General features: G+C 37.1%; 1 protein-coding gene across 1 annotated transcript in view; it reads left to right on the top strand.

Moving 5' to 3' along the window:
* LOC126475506 (proteasome activator complex subunit 3) overlaps positions 1-22,369 on the top strand; it is a 37,268-nt gene that overhangs the window by 6,229 nt on the left and 8,670 nt on the right. Inside the window, exons 3-4 of the mRNA XM_050103415.1 lie at positions 5,607-5,749; positions 15,357-15,546. Coding sequence (XP_049959372.1) covers positions 5,607-5,749; positions 15,357-15,546 — 333 coding nt within the window. The remainder of the gene's footprint in view (positions 1-5,606; positions 5,750-15,356; positions 15,547-22,369) is intronic.

The raw sequence follows: 22,369 nt of genomic DNA, 5'->3' as shown, positions 1-22,369 counted from the left end.
TGTATATGTTAAGAATACTTACATCTTTGGGATGCATCCGAAGTTGCTTCCACATTGGATGCTTTTTTCCTTTAAGAACAGCGTGTCGTGTTCTGTCTGCTGGGAAGTTATTAATCCAATCATGAAGTTGGTCTAACGTTTTTGAAACTCACATTTAGTTCACAGTGTGACCATTAGAACCATTTTGAATGCCAATCAGAAGTCAAGGAACACTGCATAAATCTTGGGACTGGTATCTGCTTTCTTTTGGATCGCATGGATAAGCACTGTGACCAGAGTTTCACAAGATGGCTGTTTGTGGTATTTATATTGATTCGTGCAGGCAAGGCTTTCAGTGTCCAAGTAGATCATAGTTTGCACACATAAAATGTTTCATTACTTTACAGCCGTTTGATGTCAGCATTATAGAACTATAGTTACGTATGTCTTGCAGCCCTTGTCCTTATTGGAAGCAGGAGTGACCCAACCCTTTTTGTAGCATACTTAGTAAAATCATCAGCCTATAATAAAAGAATAAGAGAAATAATCTATAAGAAATCACCTTAGTACCCTGTCAGGTCCACTCAGTTTTACCATGTTGAGTGATATTAGCTAGTTTTCTATTGCATAACCACTTATTTCAATATGTCATTTTGGCTGTTGCATGAAAGTTCAAAGGAGGAACTGCAGTAGTCTTCACCAGTGAAACACTTTCAGTAGACTGAACGAAATATTTTGCTTTCTGTGGCATCCTCTGTTTTGGGGCTGGGTTTACTGACATTCGTACCAGATTGCCAATGGCTATATTAGGCATGGGAAATTCACTTAAGTATCTGCTGCTTGCTGTCTGTGTAGGAAAATATTATGCCCCAACTACGACTGTTCCAAGTGCCAAGCTAAATGCATGTGAAACTTCTGCCCAAATTAAAAACTTGTGCAGATAATGTTCTGCTATGATAATCCAACCCTGTAGTTCTGGAAATGATACTGCACATGTGTGGAGAACAGCTGTGCAAATTTCACTTTCTCCCTTGTAGGTACACGAGGTCACTGACAAAGAAGTTCTATCAAATTTTTGTGTTGTGAATTCACAGTAGTGGCATTTTATTGTGGTGAGGTGGTACATAATGAATTAGGTTGCTCTCCAATATTTGACAGCAGCCAATGTGTTCTGCACTATAGAAATATTGTAGTGAATATCTTGGATATGGAAGAAAAATTTCACTATTTTCAACATGGCTGACAGCAGCAGCTGTAAATAAATTTTCATTATATAGAATTTACAGCCAACCGGTTGCTTAGGTTTAATGTAAAAACCTTAACCAGGTTTCTATAGCACTAAGGTACTTCCTTCAGAAGGAAGCCACATAATTTACATGACATTAACATTGTGGATATACATGATGACCCAAAGAGCTAGATTCAAACAGCAAAAAGTATAAAATAAAATCTTCCATGGGAACAGAGAAAAAATCAATAACATGCCAAACCATTGCTTTTCTTGTCATGGAATAGATTTTCATCAGTTGCCTGTGAGCAATCTTGTGTTAAGTGTAACCTAGTGGCACTGGGTGTGGGCCTAATGCCACCCCTAACCATAGTCTGTAGCCCATTGCCACCACTGTTATTGAATAGGTCCAAAATTAGTGTAGATTTACTGAAGTTCAGGAGAGTTAGCAGTCTTGGCAGTATTTTTTACATGTAAATTCTATGAAATTTTGAATTAGTGCTGCAAATATATATCATCTTCCAGATATGGTTGTAAGCAGCTGCTGTGTGGTTTTCCCTTCATGTCTTCTCAAGATACATTTACTGAATGAATTTGCAAACTAAAGAGGTAGGTGATATTCAGGGCACCGGAGCAGACTTACGTGACATTCATACTCCCTAAGTACCCTTCAGCTACACAACTTAAATATGTGGCACACAGACATATCCACAACATCCAAGAAACCTTTAGAAACCTTTCCCATGCTAATAAAACTGGGAAAGGAGATGTCAATGTCTTGGATACCAGGATCTGTGGGAATTCTAGCAGCTGTGGGAGCTAAGGAGACATGTACTAGAAATCCTGTGGTACAGTTCTTCCTACTTCCAACAGCTCCTTATGTATTTGAAGAATATTTTATTTTGAATGACAGCATTTATGTTTGTCAGCAGATTTCTGTGTGTGAAATTAACCTAGATTAGCTCTCTTAGTGTCTTACAGGTGGATGTTCCATGCTGCAAGAGACTTGGCTGTCCTCAGCAGTTCATTTTTTCCCAGTAATCATCAGAGAAACATCATTCTAAAGATACGCTTTATCTCCTCTGTTACATTAGAAAATTCATACTATAAATGTACTTTCCATGTGTAAGTTTTTAGGCTTCCACAGTCATTATCAATTTGAATTAAGTCTTTTTAGATATTAGGCAGTGTCTTTACAAAAAACTAAAACTATTAAATTACTGGGGCCTCTGCAACAGCCGTCTTCAGTGTGACTAAGTATTACACAATACAAACAAGGAGAACCTGATGGTGGGCATTATATCCTTCAGACAGGTGACTTACTAGGTGTTGTCCAGGAAGACAATAAATAGAATAAAACAGGTGTTGACTCATTTTATAAGCATACACAAGATTGAGAAACAGAGGCAGTTGATACTACTGGTTGGAGTGGAGACATGAATGGAGTTGGGGTAGGCATATCTTGGGCCCCATACAAACCAGGAAGAAATTACTGCCAGTAAAGTAGAACGAATGATTTGGTTTGTCTGTATGGTGGTTCATATTTTGCTCTCCATAGTGGGCAAAGATGCTGAAACTAGCATTGTGTGCCTCAGCCTTGAAGACATTGCTTGCAAGGTCATTGTTGCAATACAAATAGAGCCAGTATTGCTGTGCCTTCCATTTGAGCATGCTGAGAGAAAATATGCCACTAAGTTCTCAGTGTGGTATATAAGCAGTGGTTTGTGTGTGTATACCTTCTATCTGTTAGACACTACTTTCATCTGTATCCACAATTCATTTATCTTCATTTGTGGGTATTAAAATTTTGTTGGCCACATTAATTCATTGGCTACAGTGGAGCTCAGACAATACTGTTGCAACTGGTCTGAATTTTCGTCTTATGAAGTCTGATTTTGTAATTTACTTCCCATTGGATAAGAATGTAGGGGCCAATCATGGCTACAGTTTAAACAACACAGTTGTCATATTCTTGATATGTTCCCTAACTTTTTGTAGTGACACAAGAAAACAATCTTATGAAATTTTGTGTGGGATGTTATTGCTGTATTGGGAAGTCAAATGCAGTCATGTTAAAGTTGTAAACAAATCTGGGATACTGTTAAATGTTACACAATAGTTTAGCAACAACAGTTAATGCAACATAATGTTAAATGATGATTGTGTTCTACAATTCTGAATGTAATTGATGTTTCATAGTAGTCATGTAAATATATTTAAGTGAAATGTTGATAGATTCACTGATGTGATACACAACACTATTTAATGGTATGTGAGACAAACAGGAGTTTAACCACGAAGCAAAGTTTCCTGCGGGTGAAATGTCTTAGATTAGCCTTTGCATCACTTTCTAGCAGCTTTCGACTATTGCACAAGTGATTTGTCACTGCAAACAAGATAGGAGTGACTCAAATGTAAAGCATGTGCTGGTGTGATGAAAACAAGACACACACGTGTCTGTACAGAAAACAGGCAAAAAGCCATGTTGCCATCTTGAGCCCATGAAGATTTCAGCAAGCATCTATCACCTCTGGGATATTGGGCATTCAAGCCTTTGTAGTGGTGCTCCACTCCGAATGAGTGATAAATGACACAGAGCAACAATAATTACTAATTGAGTATAATGCAAATAGACAAAAATTGTAACATTGACACTCTATCAAAATTAACCAGAGATTGTTATTGGGGATATATGCATTGGTGCAGGCTTTTATGCACAAAGTAATTATTACTATAGATATTAGTCTAAATTTGCATCCAGGCTGACATCTATGTAGAGGGATGACAGTAATATTAATTATGCGATCTTCTTTGAAAGCACTTTCTTGGAATTTTGAGACCAGCACTTGTACTGAATATCAGCCCATCTTACATATGGGAGTGGATTATAATACACCTCACCATTTAATCAGGCTTCTGTGATCCCTCTGAGACAACCTGTGTAGCCTTTTTAGATTGTTTGCAGATGCTGCCGTCTTTTTACCATTTAGTAAAGTCATCAAAAGATCAAAACAAATTGCATTGTGGTTTAGACGAGAAATTTGCATGATCCGAAAAGTGGCAATTGAACATTTAAACAAAACAGTGTGTTAGGTCTTCGTCAAAAGTAGTAAGACAATTGTTAAATTTTGGGTACGTGATAAATAACACAAATTTAAAAGTTGTTGATTCAGCTGAAAATCTAGAAATTACAGTTGTGGATAACTTAAATTGGATACATTATGTAGAAAATGTGTGGAAGGCAAACCAGAAACTGTTTTATTAGCAGAACGCTTGCAGATGCAACAAATCTTAAATGAGTCTGCTAACACTTAACTTTCCATCCTCCTATGAACTGTTGGTACATGGTGTGGGATCCATACTAGAAAAGATTGATGAGAGGACACAATAAAGTTCAAAAGAGGACATCTCACTTTGTATTATTGTGTAATAGGGGAGAAAGTGAAACACACGATTAGTGAGCTTGGGGTGGCAATCATTAAAATGGACATTTTATGTCGCGGCAAAATTTTTCACAAAATAATTTGTTGACTCCCACCTGCATAGGCAGGATTGACCATTATAATAAAATAAATCAGAGCGCACTCATTAAGATTTAGATGTTTGTTTTTTCCTGTGTGAAGTTAGAGTGGAACAGTCGAGATATAGTCTGAAAATGGTTCATTGAACCCTCTGTCAAGCACATAGGTGAGAACGGCAGAGTAATGACGTAGACGTGTATGTAAATATTGTTGATGTAATGTTTCTCTGTAACCTTATGAAGTAGGGTGTGTGTGTGTGTGTGTGTGTGTGTGTGTGTGTGTGTGTGTGTGTGTGTGTGTGTGTTAAAAACAAAGATGATGTGACTTACCAAATGAAAGTGCTGGCAGGTCGACAGACACACAAACATACACACAAAATTCAAGCTTTCGCAACAAACTGTTGCCTCATCAGGAAAGAGCGAAGGAGGGGAAAGACGAAAGGATGTGGGTTTTAAGGGAGAGGGTAAGGAGTCATTCCAATGCCGGGAGCGGAAAGACTTACCTTAGGGGGAAAAAAGGACGGGTATACACTGTATAGGCTACCCCAAGTACCATTTTCAAAAATCACTCAATTTCTTCCTAGAACTTAACATGACACACCTAGCAAAAAAAAAAAAAAAAAAAAAAAAATGTTTTAAATTATTCAGTATACATGATGTTTGCACAGGAATTTTCCGTGTCTTTCAGTATTTCCCAGAAGCATTAGTTATGGATCACATTGTACAAACCATTAATTTAAAAGTTGTTGTTTTAAGAAGTGGCCAGAATATTACAAAATTTGTTAGTTATATCACAGTCTGCATAATTTGTGATGCATTGGATTTGACTTCGTCATTTACTTGACTTGATTTTTGTAATACTCCAGTTTTCTGTTGCAGGCTGAAGAACTGATATTGAAGGGTTTTCCACAGAAGATTGTTGAACTTAATGAACTCTTGGAGACACCTCCATTCGCCCGTGAACTGAACACTGTTCATCAGTCTTTGAATATACCAGTCCCAGATCCAATTGTTCTGAACAGGTATATCTTTTTTCTGTACATAAGTCTTTCTGTTATTGAAAAACCATCTTACTAGGAAAATCCAACATGCTTTGGCATTGGCGTGATATGGGTGTGAACTGCATTATGAATGACAAGGCATACATCTTCTTACTGTTGGCTCTTATAAAATGGTAAGTTATCTACGAATATTTCAGAAGTGTAGTCACAAATCTATTTACAATGAGTCATTCTTACAACTCGTGGCAAATATCAATGCTGATATATTGTATTCTTGGTTCAGAATAACAAAGTGATCGAGAGCTATTTGTTTATAATACAGTGATCATGGAAACAGCTGATTGGAGAATGAATGTAGTCTCACCTCCTGAATGAGTCATGCCTCTTGTATTATTTACGATTCTCATATTGCACTGTTGCCTTGTGCTGGTTGACAAAGTTAGTTGTAGAAAATGCTTGTAGTTGGTGACGTAAGTTGTTATGTGTTTTGTTGTTTGCTTTGTTTCTCTGTGTGCTGAGTTTATTTTACATGACAGAATGTCAGAAACCAGTGGACAAAGTGTACAGAAAAGTGATTTGGCCATGACCAGGACTACATGGTAATGAGGAGCATGTGAATGTGCATGGTACAGGAAGTGTAGCTATTGCTCCTACAGCCAGATTTTGCATATAGGCAAAAGTGTTGGACTGATAACATTCCCTCTTTCCACCAAGCCTTACAGAATATTTCGTTATTTTGTGTGAAGTATGTAGCTTGTAAAATTTACTCCTTTCATTGAATTCATAAAGACTTGCTGTATTTTGATGGGGGTAGCCAGGGTGAATATCAAACCCATGAGAATATCGTGTAGGAGACTTGTATCTGCCTTACGCACCCCCTCTAAGCACATCACTCATGTAGGTATTCACTGTGCCATTGAGTAGTGTGCCTTGAAATATCCCAGTGATAATGCTGTAGATATAAACTGAGACTTATCATGCCATAACTAGGAAGAACATAAGAATTACATAAAGGAGATCAATATAGAAATTCTACCTGCAGACAAGAGCAGTGATACTGCTCTTTGTTTTATGAAGTCTTATTTTGGCAATAATATTAATTTATACTTTGCATCTCCTGAAGAATTCTATGGATACAATCTGTGGAAGACATTCACTACTGTTCTTCTCACACAATAGTGTTTATGAATACAGTCACCAGTTAGACACTGTATCTTACCAGTTATAGAAAGAAGGTTTCTTCTTTGACAAGTTGTTGGCAGCCCAAGTGGCCCAACATACTACCTGTTGAGCCCAAGTGGCCCAGCACACTACCTGTTGAAACAACTGGTTTCTTAAGAGTCTGTTGATAAACAGATGTTCAACACCCCAAGTTCCTCAATGAGGTACGACACAAATGATTTTTTGTCTAGTTTACCAAACATATATATCTCTCTGCTTGTTTCAGTTCTCCTTTTTACGTTGGTAATCATTGTCGCCACAACTGCTTTATGGTCATTGATACCAGTTTTGGTGTGGACATTCTCAAAGAGGTCAGGTCTACTTGTTGCCATTGGATTCAATATATTTCCACCATGAGTGGGGTTTCTATCTGTCTGTTGTAGTTAGTTTTCAGAAAAGGCATTTAGTAAAGTTTCACCAAATGTCTTATCACACCCACCATTAACAAAACCATAATTTCCCCAATTAATTGTTGGATGATTAAAGTCTCCACCAGTGATTACATTGTACTGGGGGAACTTATATACAAGTGAAGTGAGATTTTCCCTGAAGTTTTCAGTTACGTCAGGAGGCAATAGAAGGATCCAGTTATCATTTTATGTCCACCCCGAATATTAAGTCCTGCCCAAGCAATCGCACTTGCAGCTTCAATTTCTGTCTCAGTGGATTTGAATTTTTTGTCTATTGTGACAAATGCACCACCCCCATCTTCCATTTGCCTGTCCTTTCAATATACAAATAAATTTTCCCCAGAAATCTCAGTTCTGTCAATTTCAGGTTCCAACCAGCTTTCTGTACCTAATATTATGTGAGCTTCACTGCTTTTCATGAGTGCTTCAAACCCTGGCACTTTGTTGCAAATGCGTATGCAGGTTACCATTATGATTTTAATACTCTCATCTTTGGGAGGCATTTCTTTCGATATTACACCGATACTTGTGGGTTTCCTACAGGTATCGTTACCTGGATTGGGTGGAGAGTCGCCTAAACGAAAAAGCCCTTGTGGACACCCCACACGCAGTCAGCTGTGTTTGTGGTAGACTCTGATGTGTAATGCATACCCGGCCTCTTGAGAGGGCCCTACAGCTCTCAACCCTACAATGCAAGTCCTGGAAGTTGCAGCCTAGCTTGTCACAGAATCTTCGAAGTCTTTGATTCGTTCCTTCCACTCTACTCAGAAACAAAGGGCTGTGATCAGTTTTGGGACAGTGGTGCAAATTGTGAGCTACTTTGAAACTCCATGCACAAGGCTGGTCTTCTCAACAATTCCTGCCAGTTACTGGAATGACCCAAGGATGACCTCAGAGCTTAGATGACAAGTATCATGTTCCAATGTGTGCCACAATCTGCAGTTGGTTGCACCCTGTCCTCTTATGGCTGCTAGAATAGCCTCTTCAACATGTTGAATGAGACCCCCAGGTGTATAAAAGTGAGTTCACCTGGTATCCTTCCCTGTCCCTTTGCTGCCATTTCCTTAACTGCTGATGGTTAATTGACCCCTACCCTTTTGTGTTTGCCTCCTGCTGACAGTGGACAAAACACGTTTCCCCCAAACAGATGAAGGTAGCCCCACTGTCTCAGTTTCTTTCAGTGAAAGACAGCACCTCAAACTTATTGGTTAGGGGGAGTACAAGACCCTGAAACGTCACTGGTCGCTGTCCACTGTGTACAGGGTGTCTAGATCTTCCATTGGCATGCCACTCACAGTCAAGTGGACAGTAATGACAGATCATGTTCTGTACTTTCTGCAGAGGAGACAGGATCCACTGGAGAGAATAGTACTTGAGGTACCTCTAATACAGGTATCACAGGTACAAGGCTCTTGGGAGTGCTTCCAACCCACTGTTTTGCAGCAGCTACCAATTATTTGGCAGTAGTCAGGGCAGTTTCTAGTTGCTTACAAACATCAACCAACTCTTCCTGTGTTTGAGAACAGCGTTCACAGTGGGGCTGCATTTTTGGCTGGTGCAATGTATTACAATGCAGTGAACAAATGACTTTAATTTAAACCTGCTGATTATCTTCTAATCTTTTGAGCTAAAAAGTTGCTAATTCCCTTATAAGAATTGAAGCAGATACACAAAATGAGATTTCTATTACAGCAAACCTTTGGTAAAAGTTACTCCTTTCCTTAAATGTTTTGATGTTGATAATGGTTAAACTTTAAAACTGAGTTAATTTATGATAAATGCAGATAATTTTATAGGGCTACGACTCTTTAGTGGAAAATGCATATAACACAATACTTTAGTTAGAAAATCTGCTGCAGTAAATTAAATAACAAACTCTGATTTGTTGCAAATCTCTGGTAGGTTATGCAAAGGACAATGGTAGATTCCAAAAATTCTCCGAAACACAATATTATTTGCGTTGATTTACAACGAAATTCAGGGGTGATGTATACTTTGGTTGAATTATGAAACACAAACGCTGATTTGCTAAGAATTAAATTACACACAAAACACTCAAACTACTAACTTAAGAAAACTTAGTTTTGTAAATGCAAGAAAATTCTAAACTGATTGATTTCTCACATAATTGTACATTGTAATTAGAGAAAGTTTGTTTTGAATGATGATAGATCTACTAAACCTTAACAATTTTAAAAAGAGTACAATTTAGTTTAAGTATACGATTAATGATGACAGTACTAATTTAATGCAGCACTCACAAGTGTTTGAAATTTCACAATGTATCACAATACAAATGGTTATTACTGTGTCGAAGAACAATACTGCAGCATAAGTTTATTTCGATCAAAATTGCTAAAATTCGCAGCCCCAACAAAAGCACATCTTCTTCCTGTTGCAGCTAACTCTAGGTAGATATCATAAACTACCCACTTTATATAGAGCAAGAACACTGACAAATGTTTTCTTAACTTTTTGTCCCTTTTTGAAATTTGAAAGTCCTTACTTTTTGTAAAGTTTGGGGACTAGTTATTTCTGGTGGGACTGAATATAAAAATTTGATCGTTGCCAATTTTGTGCATTTGTATGATAGCGAAGTACTGTAAAAACATTGATACTTGACTGTGAACAAAGATATACATTTTTAAAAAAAATGAGGAAATAAGTTATATTATACTACAATTGGTCTTACGGTTGCTGCCTGTTTAAATGGTTTATTCCTTCATAAAATTTAGTTATAACCTATATTTAGTTAACACTATCATCCTGTATTTAGTTAACACTATAACCCTATATTTAGTTATTGTGGTTGATTTTAATAAAAAATATTAAACAATTGGAGCTTTTGCTTTAGTTCTGCATTTAAAAAATTGCCCATTTACATATAGATTTATTCTCAGTTAAGTAGCACATTATTACACATTCAAAATGATAAAAGTAAAATGATGAACGTGTGAAATTTCTTTATTGTTGAGAAGTCTACAGAAGAGTTCAGTCTTCAAGACAGATGTGTACAGAATTCAGTGGACAGTGTAGCAAGTCAGCCCAGGAGTCAGTGACAAGCCTGTACATGAACTGTGTATCTCTGCTAAATTTGCTGGGTGTGGCATTGCTGTAGTCAGTCTGTTCAGAAACCTGTGTTAGGGTGAATGTACATCCTTCGTTGAGAGTGTAGAATATTTTGTGCGCTTTTGTCATGAGTGTAATTTTTAACTAAAATAGTTTTAAAATTTAATAATAAATACATTTGAAATACTAATTGGAATGCAATAAAATTCATGAGCAGTGCTCTATAGGACAGATAGTAAGTGAAGTGCATCACAAAACAGTTTATGGTGCAGTTTCAAAAAGCTTAAAAGATGTTAATGTCTTTGATGAAGATAGATAAACTTGGTTTAAATTGCAAGTAAGTTCTTCTCTATCTTTAAGTTGTAAGTATCATGAGAAAAAATATATTCTGAAGTACAATAACATTTTTGGAAAAAAGATTTCTCTGATTCAGCCAGAGTTTATAAAAAGCCAGTTATTAAAGGTTTGAGGGAAATAAAACTTGAACATTTGTCCTTGTTAGGTGTGAGTAAAACAACTTCCCGAGTGACTTAATGTGATTCCTGGAAATTCCCTGTGGCGAAATTGTTACTCAAAAATATTGGAACATGTAATATTGTTCATGACAATTTATATTCCTGATGAGGAAGCTGTTAGCAAATTGGATATTGCTTGTTTTAATTTAGAGGCCTCTCCTGCTTCGAAAATAAAAAAACTAACTAGTGGAAAAGAAAAGCAACTATTGAAAGTAAGGTACAACCAATTTCGGATGAAATTAGAAGAGACTCAGAATCGTGGTTAAGAGAAAAAAAATAGTTTAGGGGTTCGTCCTTTCTAATTGTTCAGTTAGACTAACCCAACATTTTAGTGAAAGAGCAAGGCATTTTACCAGTTCTAGGAAAGATGAAAGCAGTTCTCATAAGTGAAGAGGAAATTGAAAAGATCCCGCAGTTTTTTAAGGTGATGAAAGCAGTAGAATGTGCCTGTGTAGCAAGGGTAGCAAAAGAGTTACTGTAAGTGCAGTTAAAGTCACAAAGCAAAAATAATTAGTGCTGCCACATTTAGATGAACTTTATGTATAATTTTAAAGATGCTCATCCTAATGCAAAACTGGACGGTCAAAATTTTGTGATCTTTGCCCTAAGTGTGGTGTATTTTGGCCAGCTCCCCAGGAATGCACTCCATATGTGTTTGTTTATATCATCAAAATGTCAAACTGATGATTTTGGGTGCAAAACTCAGTGATGTTATCTACAGAGAGCTACTAGATTTAATGGTTTGTGATGCTAACAATTGTTACTGCATTACGAGTTTGCGTGATGAATGCCCTACTAAAGAAACTGCTTATGAATTGTTTAATGAATCTGAGGAGGAAATACCCAACAATGTAACCTTCAAACAGTGGGTCACAACTGACAGCAGAAATGACAAGTCATTGAATCTCAGTGAGAGTACTTACAATCTTTAATTCATAATTGAAAAAAATCTTAAGTCACCCTGATGTTTCTAAAATTCAAAGCATCTTTTTGAAGGACAAAAAAAAGCACAACTTTATGAAATTGAATGCATAGTCCTAGCTGATTCAGCAGACATTACTTTTGTGTTCCAGAATGAAGTGCAAGGGTACCACTAGGTCAGTGACTAGGCAACAGTGCAACCACTTGTTCTGTACTTCAGAAATGAGAAAGATGAAGTTAGCAGTTCTTCAATTTGCATTTTAAGCGACTACTTGGAGCATAATGCATGGGTTGTCCATGTGTTTTAAAAGTATGTAACAAACACATGAAAGAAAAGTTGCCCAAGGTTGAGAAGCTCATATGCTTCTCAGTTGGAAGTGGTAGTCAGTACAAGAACAAAAAGAATTTTTCAAATCTTTGCAATGACAAAGTAGATTTTGGGTTGCACTTTTTTGCCTCTTGCAATGGTTAAAATGCATGCAGTGGAGTAGGAAGTACAGCAAAATGTGAAATGAGTAAAGAAAGGTTACAAAGATCGACTACAGACCAAATTCTTAAAATAGAGGACATCTATGCCTTTTGCAAAGATTAATATTAAAGGCATCGCCTATTTCCCCACCAAAAAGTAGTTCTTATATCAAAACAACACTTAAAACCAGATTTGAAAGCAATAAAAGGAACAAAGCAGTTCCCCAAATTACTTGACTTTGCAGAAAACTTTAGTTCTATGCTATGGAACATCAGAAACCATAATTTATGAGGATCGTTGTGTCAATAAAATTACATCTCTGTCTTCTAACTTTGAACGACATAGTTCTACATCTACATATGTACTCCGCTAGCCACCAAGCTCTGTGTGTGTGTGTGTGTGTGTGTGTGTGTGTGTGTGTGTGTGTGTGGGGACAGTGGTGGCTTTCAAGAAATCTCCTAGTGACAAAAGTTTGGGGGCCAAAGAAAAGTGTGTTAAACAAGTTTTCAGTGCTTGAACTAGCAACTGGGTGGTCTTATTCTATATAACAAAAGCTGTCTGAAGAAATGTGTTCTTAGCACTCACCACTAGGATTAGGAAGCACTGCGTCTCGTATGTTAATTGGAAATATTTATTTTAAAATTGTCAAGATAATATAAAAGTTTAGTTCAGTAATTTTTTGATTTTTACATATAATTCAATTCTTAATTTCAATAACAATTGATTACATCTAGCAAATATCACACATGAATTAGGCAACAGCCGTAAGTAGTAGGTGTAATGTGAATTATTTCCTCATTTTCAAAAATTCATATCCTTGTTCAGTCAAATATAATTGTTAAAATTTTTCCAGTACTTCACTGTCATATACCGTATTTACTCGAATCTAAGCCGCACCTGAAAAATGAGACTCGAAATCAAGGAAAAAAAAAAAAAAATTTCCCGAATCTAAGCCGCAGCTAAAATTTGAGACTCGAAATTCAAGGGGAGGAACAAAGTTGGTTCGTTGTAATATGAGACACAATTTAGGCCGAATGAATGACGATACAGCTACAGTAGTGTGGTTCGAGTCGTAAGTTTAGCAGTTAAGCTCTACCAGGTAGCCATTGCTATGCGTCAGGCGCTCCGTCCATATTTATACAGGTACCGGTACTCTTCCTTTTTCACGTGCTTCATCTGGTTTGAATTGATTGCTTATTTTTCTTTGATCTGATAACTGCCGTTCTTTGTTATAGGTGTTTACGTCACTCTAAGCTGAAAACGCATTACTGTACTGTGTCATGCATTGTTTGCCGCATTCTGATAATGAGTGTTTACGGCCTGTCGCCACTCGCGGCATCGCTTACTTTTGTGCGTGCTACAGCTGCTTTTTTTTTTTTTTTTTTTTTTTTTTTAAAAAAAAGAGGCTCAACAAGAACCAAATAATAGACTGCATATGATAAATGATGTTCTGAACGAGAGTTTCGCGAAAATTTTTCTCCGTTTGAAAATCTTTGCACACGCCTTTTTAGTACATAACATTCTGCACAGAAATTAGTCGTCTTAGATTTAAAAATCTAGTCAATTGCCATGCCTTATTTCTGACTGTATCACTATTAGGCATAAGAATAATACAAATATGAACATGACACGACATGTACATTCTTCCGCGTTTGCTGTTGTCTCATCTAGTTTCGTAGTTCATTAGGCAGACAGGGTTTAAATGAGATAGCAGCAAACACGAAACAATACATGGCAAAATGTTTATATTCGTATTATTCTTATGGTGAAGAGAATACTGCATGTGATTCACAATTCATAAAAGTTACTATTAGCAACCATATCTTCTCACAAGTAGGAAAAAATTCAGACAGTAGAGTTGGCCATATTGACAAACATCCCGAACAGTCTTGCCAGTCGGATTTTCGTAGTACATTGAAAGGCTGCTACATTTGAAGATAAACAATATGGAATTTGTATTTACTTCGTTGGATAATGTATGAAAATGCAGTGGTCGAAACTCGAGGTGGAGAAAAATGCTAGTTTTCCACCTTTTTTTTTTTAAATTTATTTACTGGCGCAGAGGTTTTGGTGCCAGTATTTATCTTTGTGCCTGCAAAGCATGCCTGTGTAGTGCTACATATATTCGACGGCAGAAGTTAGTTGTGGCGGCACCTACCAATATTTTTCAGAACTTCCTCTTACTTTGCACTCGATTCTAAGCTGCAGGCAGTTTTTTGGATTTCAAAAATCGGAAAAAAAGTGCGGCTTAGATTCGAGTAAATACAGGAGGTGTACAAATTGTGCTAAAACCAAATTTTTACATTCAATCCCACCAGGGATATCTAGCCCCAAACTTAACAGAAAAACAATTTTCAAATTTCAAAAATTTATAAAAAATTAAGGAAACATTTGTCAGAGCTCTTGCTCTAAATAAAGCTAGTAGTTCATGATATCTAACTAGAGAAAAAAATTACTCTGATAAACCACTCCTTGGTTGTTATTTTTGATTCAAGAAAGGGGCTTTTCTAAATTTACCAATACAAAACATTGGAGAATAGTTTCATTGGTTACTTTTGAATTTAGGGTATTTTGGGTAATAAACAGTTTTGTAGAGGAGACTTTTCTAAAAACAATCATATCAGTTACAATACCGTACTCAGCCCAGTACGGAGATATTCACATTAACACTGTTATCTTCAAATTGAAAAACTCATGTGCTTACAAATAAAAATGGCCGCCATTCAATAATGGTACAAGGTAAATTTTTTAAAACTATTTTGAACTACTCAATTATAGGGTAATTTCACATAAACAAACCAAAATATTTAAAAATGGTCAAACAACCAACATAAATTTTATTGGATGACTGTAGTTGGATGGACCCAAGTGTTTTAATGAGTTTAACATTGCGTTTATGTGACTTGAAACTTGTCAGTAACTGCATGCTGTTTGTTGGTAATACTCTTCCTGAGTTGGGCACTGAGAACTGTCAATGAAAGGCTATGTTAAATAGTAATTATATTCATCATACTTTAATCCAGCACAGCTCATCATGAAGCAGATCCTCCACCTCCTAAGAAATGGAAGAATGATGCTGGGAAAGAAGAGAAAGTTGGTGGCACAAAAGTGATGGTGTTACCTACAGGGTTGGTACCCTGTAACAAATACCTCTGTGAACTTGTCCATGTTGTCAAGCCACACATTCGACAACTGGTTGAAGATGCAAATCTTGTAAGTTTATTTTTATACATGCACTACTACTTGAACACCTTTGTGAGAAAGTATTCTGCGAGGTTAGAGAGAGTTTTCACGGGCATGAAGTGATCTTCCCAAGGTTTTTTAAATTTTTTTTTAAGTGAAAAGATAAGCATAAGAGCTGTCAGAAACTGATGGTATACAATCTTATTGAGGAATGATAAATATGATTTATTCTTACAGATGATTTTGCAGTTACTGTTAATATCCCTGTGCAACAGCAGCAAAAATTTTCATTATAATACAGTTGTAAGAAAACAGCAAAACAGATGTCTAATGGTGACTGAGATCGCTGATATGGAGTACCTATCAGTAGGTGGCAGCACAATGAACCTAATATGGAAAATGTATGTGTTTGGGGGTGCCCGGATATTTTCAATAACATAGTGTAATTACACTCACTGCTATGTCTCCTACTCACATGGAAATATTAGTTTAAGTAATGAGACGCTGCATTCTGCAACAAAAAAATGACATTTTAGTTTTTGTGTTCTGCCTCTTGCAGTGTCACAGTTTACTCTTCTGCCATCCTACTAACATACAAAGTACTCACATTAGTGAGTTTCTCAGAAGCATGACCTTCCCTGTTGTGCAGTATATTGTTTCTCAGCTGAGAAAAGCTGTAAAGAATTAGCTGCACAACATGTGTCAACAGGTTGTATACGTATATTTAACTGTATTATGCTGTTAAAGTGAGTAAATTTTACCATGTCTAGCTGTATCTATTAAATGAAAAAAATTCGTAGAATTAGAACATCTGTATCGTCAGTTTCTATACACATACTTACAACAAAGTTCCTCCTAACGTACAGTTCCAGAAATGAACTAATGAAAACAAGCACTGTTTTTACTAATCCTTTCACATTTATACGTCATTCCCTCTATAGTAGCCAGTTTAACTGTTGGGTGGACAAACAGTTTTTTTTTATAACATGAGCAGGCATGTGGCATACTTCGTTCACATGTAAGTGCAAAATCACAAAGTAATCTTAATTGAATTAAACAATGATAAAATAAACTTACATTCTGTGATCTAAATCACTGCTTAGTTAAACAACAATAAAATAAACCTTTCATTATATAACAATGCTGCCGCATACAAATGCTACCACACAGTAATAAACCACTCAAAACATTGAACAGCACAGTTGGATCAGATTCCTGTCAACCACATATTGGTTTACTAATTATCTCAGATAACTGCCCGATCATGGGATCATGCTGCTAGCTCGGAATCTGGACATTTTCTTGGGCAGATCGTAAGTTTTTTCTCACCTAGGTTGCTGTTTATTTTATATTACTGCTGATCATTTTAAAGTATGACAACACAACTTACTACTGTGTTAGCTGAAGCAATATTGAAGGAGTAGGTACAGGCTCGCAATTGTAAAACAACAATGGAACAGAACAAAACTATGTTATTTGTGATTGGTGCAATTTATACACAGGCATGCCTTCTCATGAGTTGAAGTTTTAACTTGGACCCCCATACATCCCGTCAGTTAAAAACAATTTGTCAAAATCACACTGTGTTTCATAGTTTTAAATACTTGCTCAAATAATGAGCAGTTCATACTTTGGGACTTCAAATATTTGCAATTATGACTGTACAGCATGCCATGTGGAACATCTGCTCTTACTAAACGATATAACATTTTTGTAGACATCATTCAAAAATGATCATAAACCTTTAATAATAAATCATATTCCCCAAAGAACTGTGTTTACTCAGCTTTAACGAAATTCCTAGAGCTCCAGGTTATGTGACCACTCATCACAAATGCTGAACAAGGACTTCTTTTAGCTCACAAGTGAAATTCTTCCCCTGTACCAAAGCATGCAAAAGACCTCTTCTCTGATTTGCTGGATAACACTGTAACTAGTTAGCTTCATATTTCAATTCACGTACCAATACTCTCCCTCCTTGGACCAATCACTGTCCAGAAATCTGTTACCTAAAATTACAAAATAAAACATTCTCAGAAACCAATTAGAAACAAATTAACTTCATCTTTAATTGTCTGAAATGAGTTTTGTTATTCCAAAATACTAAAAACTGGCTGGTTTGTACTATCATTTTCTCCCATATATGTAACTCACTTTTACATGCATTCATCCCCTCATTCGTCCAGACAGCAAAAAGAGGCAAATAATATTGAGCAGTATATAATCCCTCCTCTATATGTAAGAGGGTTGTTCAGTAAGTTATGCAACACATTTTTATTTATTGTGGATGGTTTTATTCAGGATTCCAATACCTGTTATGGTTCCCCTCTCTGTTGGCTACAAAGCTAATGTCATGGCTTTAAGCCGCCTTACTGGGAGGACCATACGCCCTCTATTGATCCGCATTGGAGCAAACATCTTGTTGTCTCAATAACCTCCCCATTATCCATGTACTGCTTCCCATGGAGCACACCCTTCATTGGGCCAAACAGATGGAAGTCGGAAGATGCGAGATCTGAGCTGTAGGGTGGTTGAGGAAGAACAGTCAAATGAAGCTTTATGTGCTCCCCTCAGTGTACAGACTTGTGTGAGGCCATGTGTTGTCATGGAGAGGGAGAAGTGTGTTTGCATTTTTGTGCAAACGAACATGCTAGTCATTTCTTCAATTCCCTGATGGTAGTATGGTACACTTCAAGAGTTGATTGTTACGTCATGGGGGAGGGCATGAGACAGAGTAGCTCCTTCAGAGGCCCAGAAAACTGTTGCCATGACTTCTTCGGCTGAGGGCGTGGCTTTGAAGTTTCTCTTCTGACAAAAAATTGTCATGATCAGCCTCGTAAAACGCAAGCAATTCTGCAAAGATGGTCCTGTGTCACTGTTCATGGTCTTCTTTTAGGCAGCAGGGAACGTAGCTGGCACACACAACTGAGTACCCCAACTGGTGGATCAAATGCCACAAAAGTGTCAGCACTACCATGAGAGACATCCAGTTGATTATGACCTGTTGATCACCTCGAATAATTGTCTCTGCACATTCCTACATTGCAAGTCACAGCTGTGTGCAGCTAGTCAGCATGTGGGCGATCAGACAGGTTTGCACACTTGTTGCAATGACGACAGCTGCCTTACCCAATGACTCACCATGTTTTTGTTCACTGCCAGGTCGCTTTAGACATTCTGCAAGTGCCTTTGAATACATGCAGTGCTCTGGTTTCCACCAAAAGAAACTCAGTGACAGGTGTCTGCTTCGAATGCACTTTGCTGTTATGGACTCCATTTTGAAGGCTACGTATAACACCATCACCCATCGGAACTTAACAAAACTACAGGGGCTGATATGCGAATATTCTGTGATGTCCGATGTGCAAATATCCCGTGATGTCCCGCAACAAATTCCGCATTTTTTCAACTGAAGTTGGCTGAGAAAAAAGTGAAATTGGCTGAGAAAACAGTGTTGCATTACTTATTGAATCCCTATTGTAAAATTTCTTTCTTTCTTTCTAATACTGGTTGTAAAAAAAAATAAGGTAAGGGAGAAAGAGGAATTACAATTTTGGTGGGAGTAATCAAAATTGGCAGAGCCTGTATTGGGAGCCCATCTTTAACATGACAATGCAAGACTGAAAAGACAATTATGTTTTGTTCAGTATTGTGCATGTAATAAAACAATGCTCTAAAAAGGAATTTTACTTCGTAATGGGACTTCTGAGTGAAGATAGGTTCTAACGTAGATCATGCAGTCTGCTCCTAAAGCTGTGACAGCGGCAGCCAATCAACTGCATCGTTGTCTTAAGATGACCAACATAGAACAGTTTCTGTGAATAATTTGCTGAGAAGTATCTAAAAATCAGATTAGGACAATGTTGTTTATTTCATTATTTAAGGCTCACGTGTTCATTTAGTGTTCTTCACTGAGATAAAAAAAAATCTACTAACCAAGCAGCAGCAGTAGTACATACATATAATAAAAGGTTTCACTTATCCAAGCTTTCGGAGATACTGGCTCCTTTTTCCAGCAGAGAGGGTGAAAGGGAAGGAACTGTAGGCTTTAGGAAAATGTGTAGAGTTCAGAAAAGTCACCCAGAACACAGGGTCAGGGAAGACTTACCGGACGGGAAGAGAAGAAAAGACAGTTTATTTGCAGAATGTCTACAGAGACCGGCAGAATTTTCAGTGAGTAATTTCTCAAAGGACATTGTAAATTGTATTTTAGGTGGTTTATATCAAAACTTACATAAAAAGTGAAATTCATATTGTTGTTGACTATTATCTTTACATTTTATACTAAGTTTCACAAAAATTGTCGTATTAGAACTGTCTTTAACAATTCATAACAGTGTATAAAGTATTGGATTCTGGACAGTGCATGCACGCGCCTTGAAGGGCAAGCTTATTCATGGGCAAATACATATGTTGCTCACAGCATGTGGTAGTTTTCTCCGGGGGTCATGCTCATTGCTTGTGGCAAGAAAATTTGTCAGATTTGCTACAGGCGATGAATATTGCTGTGCCTCGCTCCCTCTGCCTTAAAGTGCTTCAGTGCTTTGTCAGTGGTAGTCAGCCTAGTCCGCTAGTGGGCGTTCCAGTTTTCATGGTAGGCAGTGGGGGTTTTAAAACATTTTCGTTGGGTTTTCATAAAATTTTAACAAAGCATTTGGTAAGTAATTATCATTATGCTGTAAATCTCCTCATAAGTGTTACAAATTACAGTTTCTTCCCTACTTTATAAACTACCACTACTATGTAACTGATGGCGGTTAGTGATTTTAGGCCTACTACTAATAGAGGTACAAAAGAGGGCAGTAGATGAAAAAGTTTGACTAATCCTGATTTCTTCTATAGGTCATATTCATAATAAACACTATGGTGTGGAAAAGCTTACAAAACTATCTTCTGTTCAATCAGTGCTTTCTGCCTAAGTAAGTATTACCACATAAGACATCAGTGAATGAAGATATGGGATATAGAAGTCAGTTAGTTAATATATTTTGCAAATTTGGCAGTTACTGCTATGCCAGAAACAGGTGAATCTAAACATTTTTGCATCTCTACCGTATGGTTTTTCCAGTTTAAATTTCAATCAGTTCACAGACAAAGAACTTGGAGCTCATTCCCTGTTTATTATTTCTTGTTGGTATAGTAGGTTCATAGGAGGTCGATGTGTTTGATGGTACAAAACAGTATGATATGTATTTTTTCAAAGTTATAGCTAACCCATTTGTGCAAAGGCAGCCAGTAACTTGCACAAAAACATTATGTACTATTTTTTTTTCTGTTGATGTTTCTTTGCCCGGCTTCACAGCAGTGTTTGTTGTCATCTGCAAATGGAAATAATTCTTCTTACTGATTTAAATAAAATGGAAAATCATTAATGTAAAGCAATAACAATACTGGGCCAATGATTGCACTCTTTGAGACTCCCTTTGTAATTTCTCCCTATTCAGGTGATGTGGTGTCTACCTTTGTATTACTAAAATGGCCTAAAGTAACTTTCTGTATTCTATTTCTTAAGTAAGAACTAAACCAGGCATTTGCTGAACAAGTTATTTCATATAAACTAAACCCCACTAACAGAATATTATGGTTGACACAGTTGTTGTCAATAAAGTTCAGAAGGGGCTATAGAACATCAGTATGTCTTACAGGAGTTAGTAACAGAGCCAGACAACGACAACAGGAACGTATGTGTGTTAGAGACCTTGGATATTCATGCAATATTGTGAGCATGCCTGGTGTGATACCGCATGATGTAGGCAGTGCCCATCACCTTTGATTGTATATAGGGTGTCCCAGGAGGCATGGTCAGTATTCAGGGATATGACAGGAACGATCACTTTAAGCAAAAAAAAAATCTATGTAACATGGGATCTAGAATGCACACCGTAAGAGTAATGTAGGTTGCAGTAGGTACTGGGAGATGAAGAAGCTTGCACAGGATAGAGTAGCATGGAGAGCTGCATCAAACCAGTCTCAGGACTGAAGACCAAAACAACAACAACAACAACAACAACAACAAGAGTAATGAGCACTTTTTCATCTTTGCTGCTGTGAAACACCTCTCTGCTGCTGAACAAGTGCTCGTAGCTCTTTAGGTATGCACTTTACAGCTCATGGTTACTGGACATTTTTCTTTTACTAGTCCATACTACCTCCTCACAAAATATGGAAAACAAAGAGCTTGCAGCAGAAGAGATTTGTTTCACAGTATCTAAGGTGAAATAATCGCCATAGCTTTTAAACATGCATTTTCGAGTGCATGTGTACAAGACTTTCTTGCTTCAAGTTATTGTTCCTGCCGTATCCCTGGATATTAACCATTTCTCTTGGACACCTTGTTCGTATGGCCATACCTTCAATAAGTGTATAATACGACATGGGGTGGCAGCCTTCTGTGTCCGCAACTAAGATCCGCACCTAAGATTTTTCACAGTTACTATCGCATGAACTGTGACTTTATTTGGATGTAGCTGGGATTTTTATTATTTGCTTTTGTTGTTCAAGGAGTGCCTCATCCTGCTTGTGATGTCTGGTGGTGCACATGAAAATTCTGAAAGATGTTAGTGTGATCACATTGTTTTACTACTCTGTACATAGCATAGCTCTGATAGAAAACAGTAAACTGTATAAGTCTGCCAGATGGAATCAATCAGGTCCTCTTATTGCCATTACAGTATGACTGTTAATACCAAGATGCCATAAACCAAAATTTATTTCTCAGTTTTCATTAGACAAAGACTGAAAGTGGACATAATACTATATGAAAAATGTTAGGAAATAAATGGACTAGATCACTTGAGCCGCATCAAGTGGCAGAAAGTATTTAATTCACAAGAGCACTGCCACATTTGAAAAC

Source organism: Schistocerca serialis, chromosome 4 (genome assembly GCF_023864345.2).
Source record: "Schistocerca serialis cubense isolate TAMUIC-IGC-003099 chromosome 4, iqSchSeri2.2, whole genome shotgun sequence".
NCBI lineage: Eukaryota > Metazoa > Arthropoda > Insecta > Orthoptera > Acrididae > Schistocerca > Schistocerca serialis.
The sequence above is the reverse complement of the archived record's forward strand: the minus strand, read 5'-3'. Positions and strand labels throughout refer to the sequence as shown.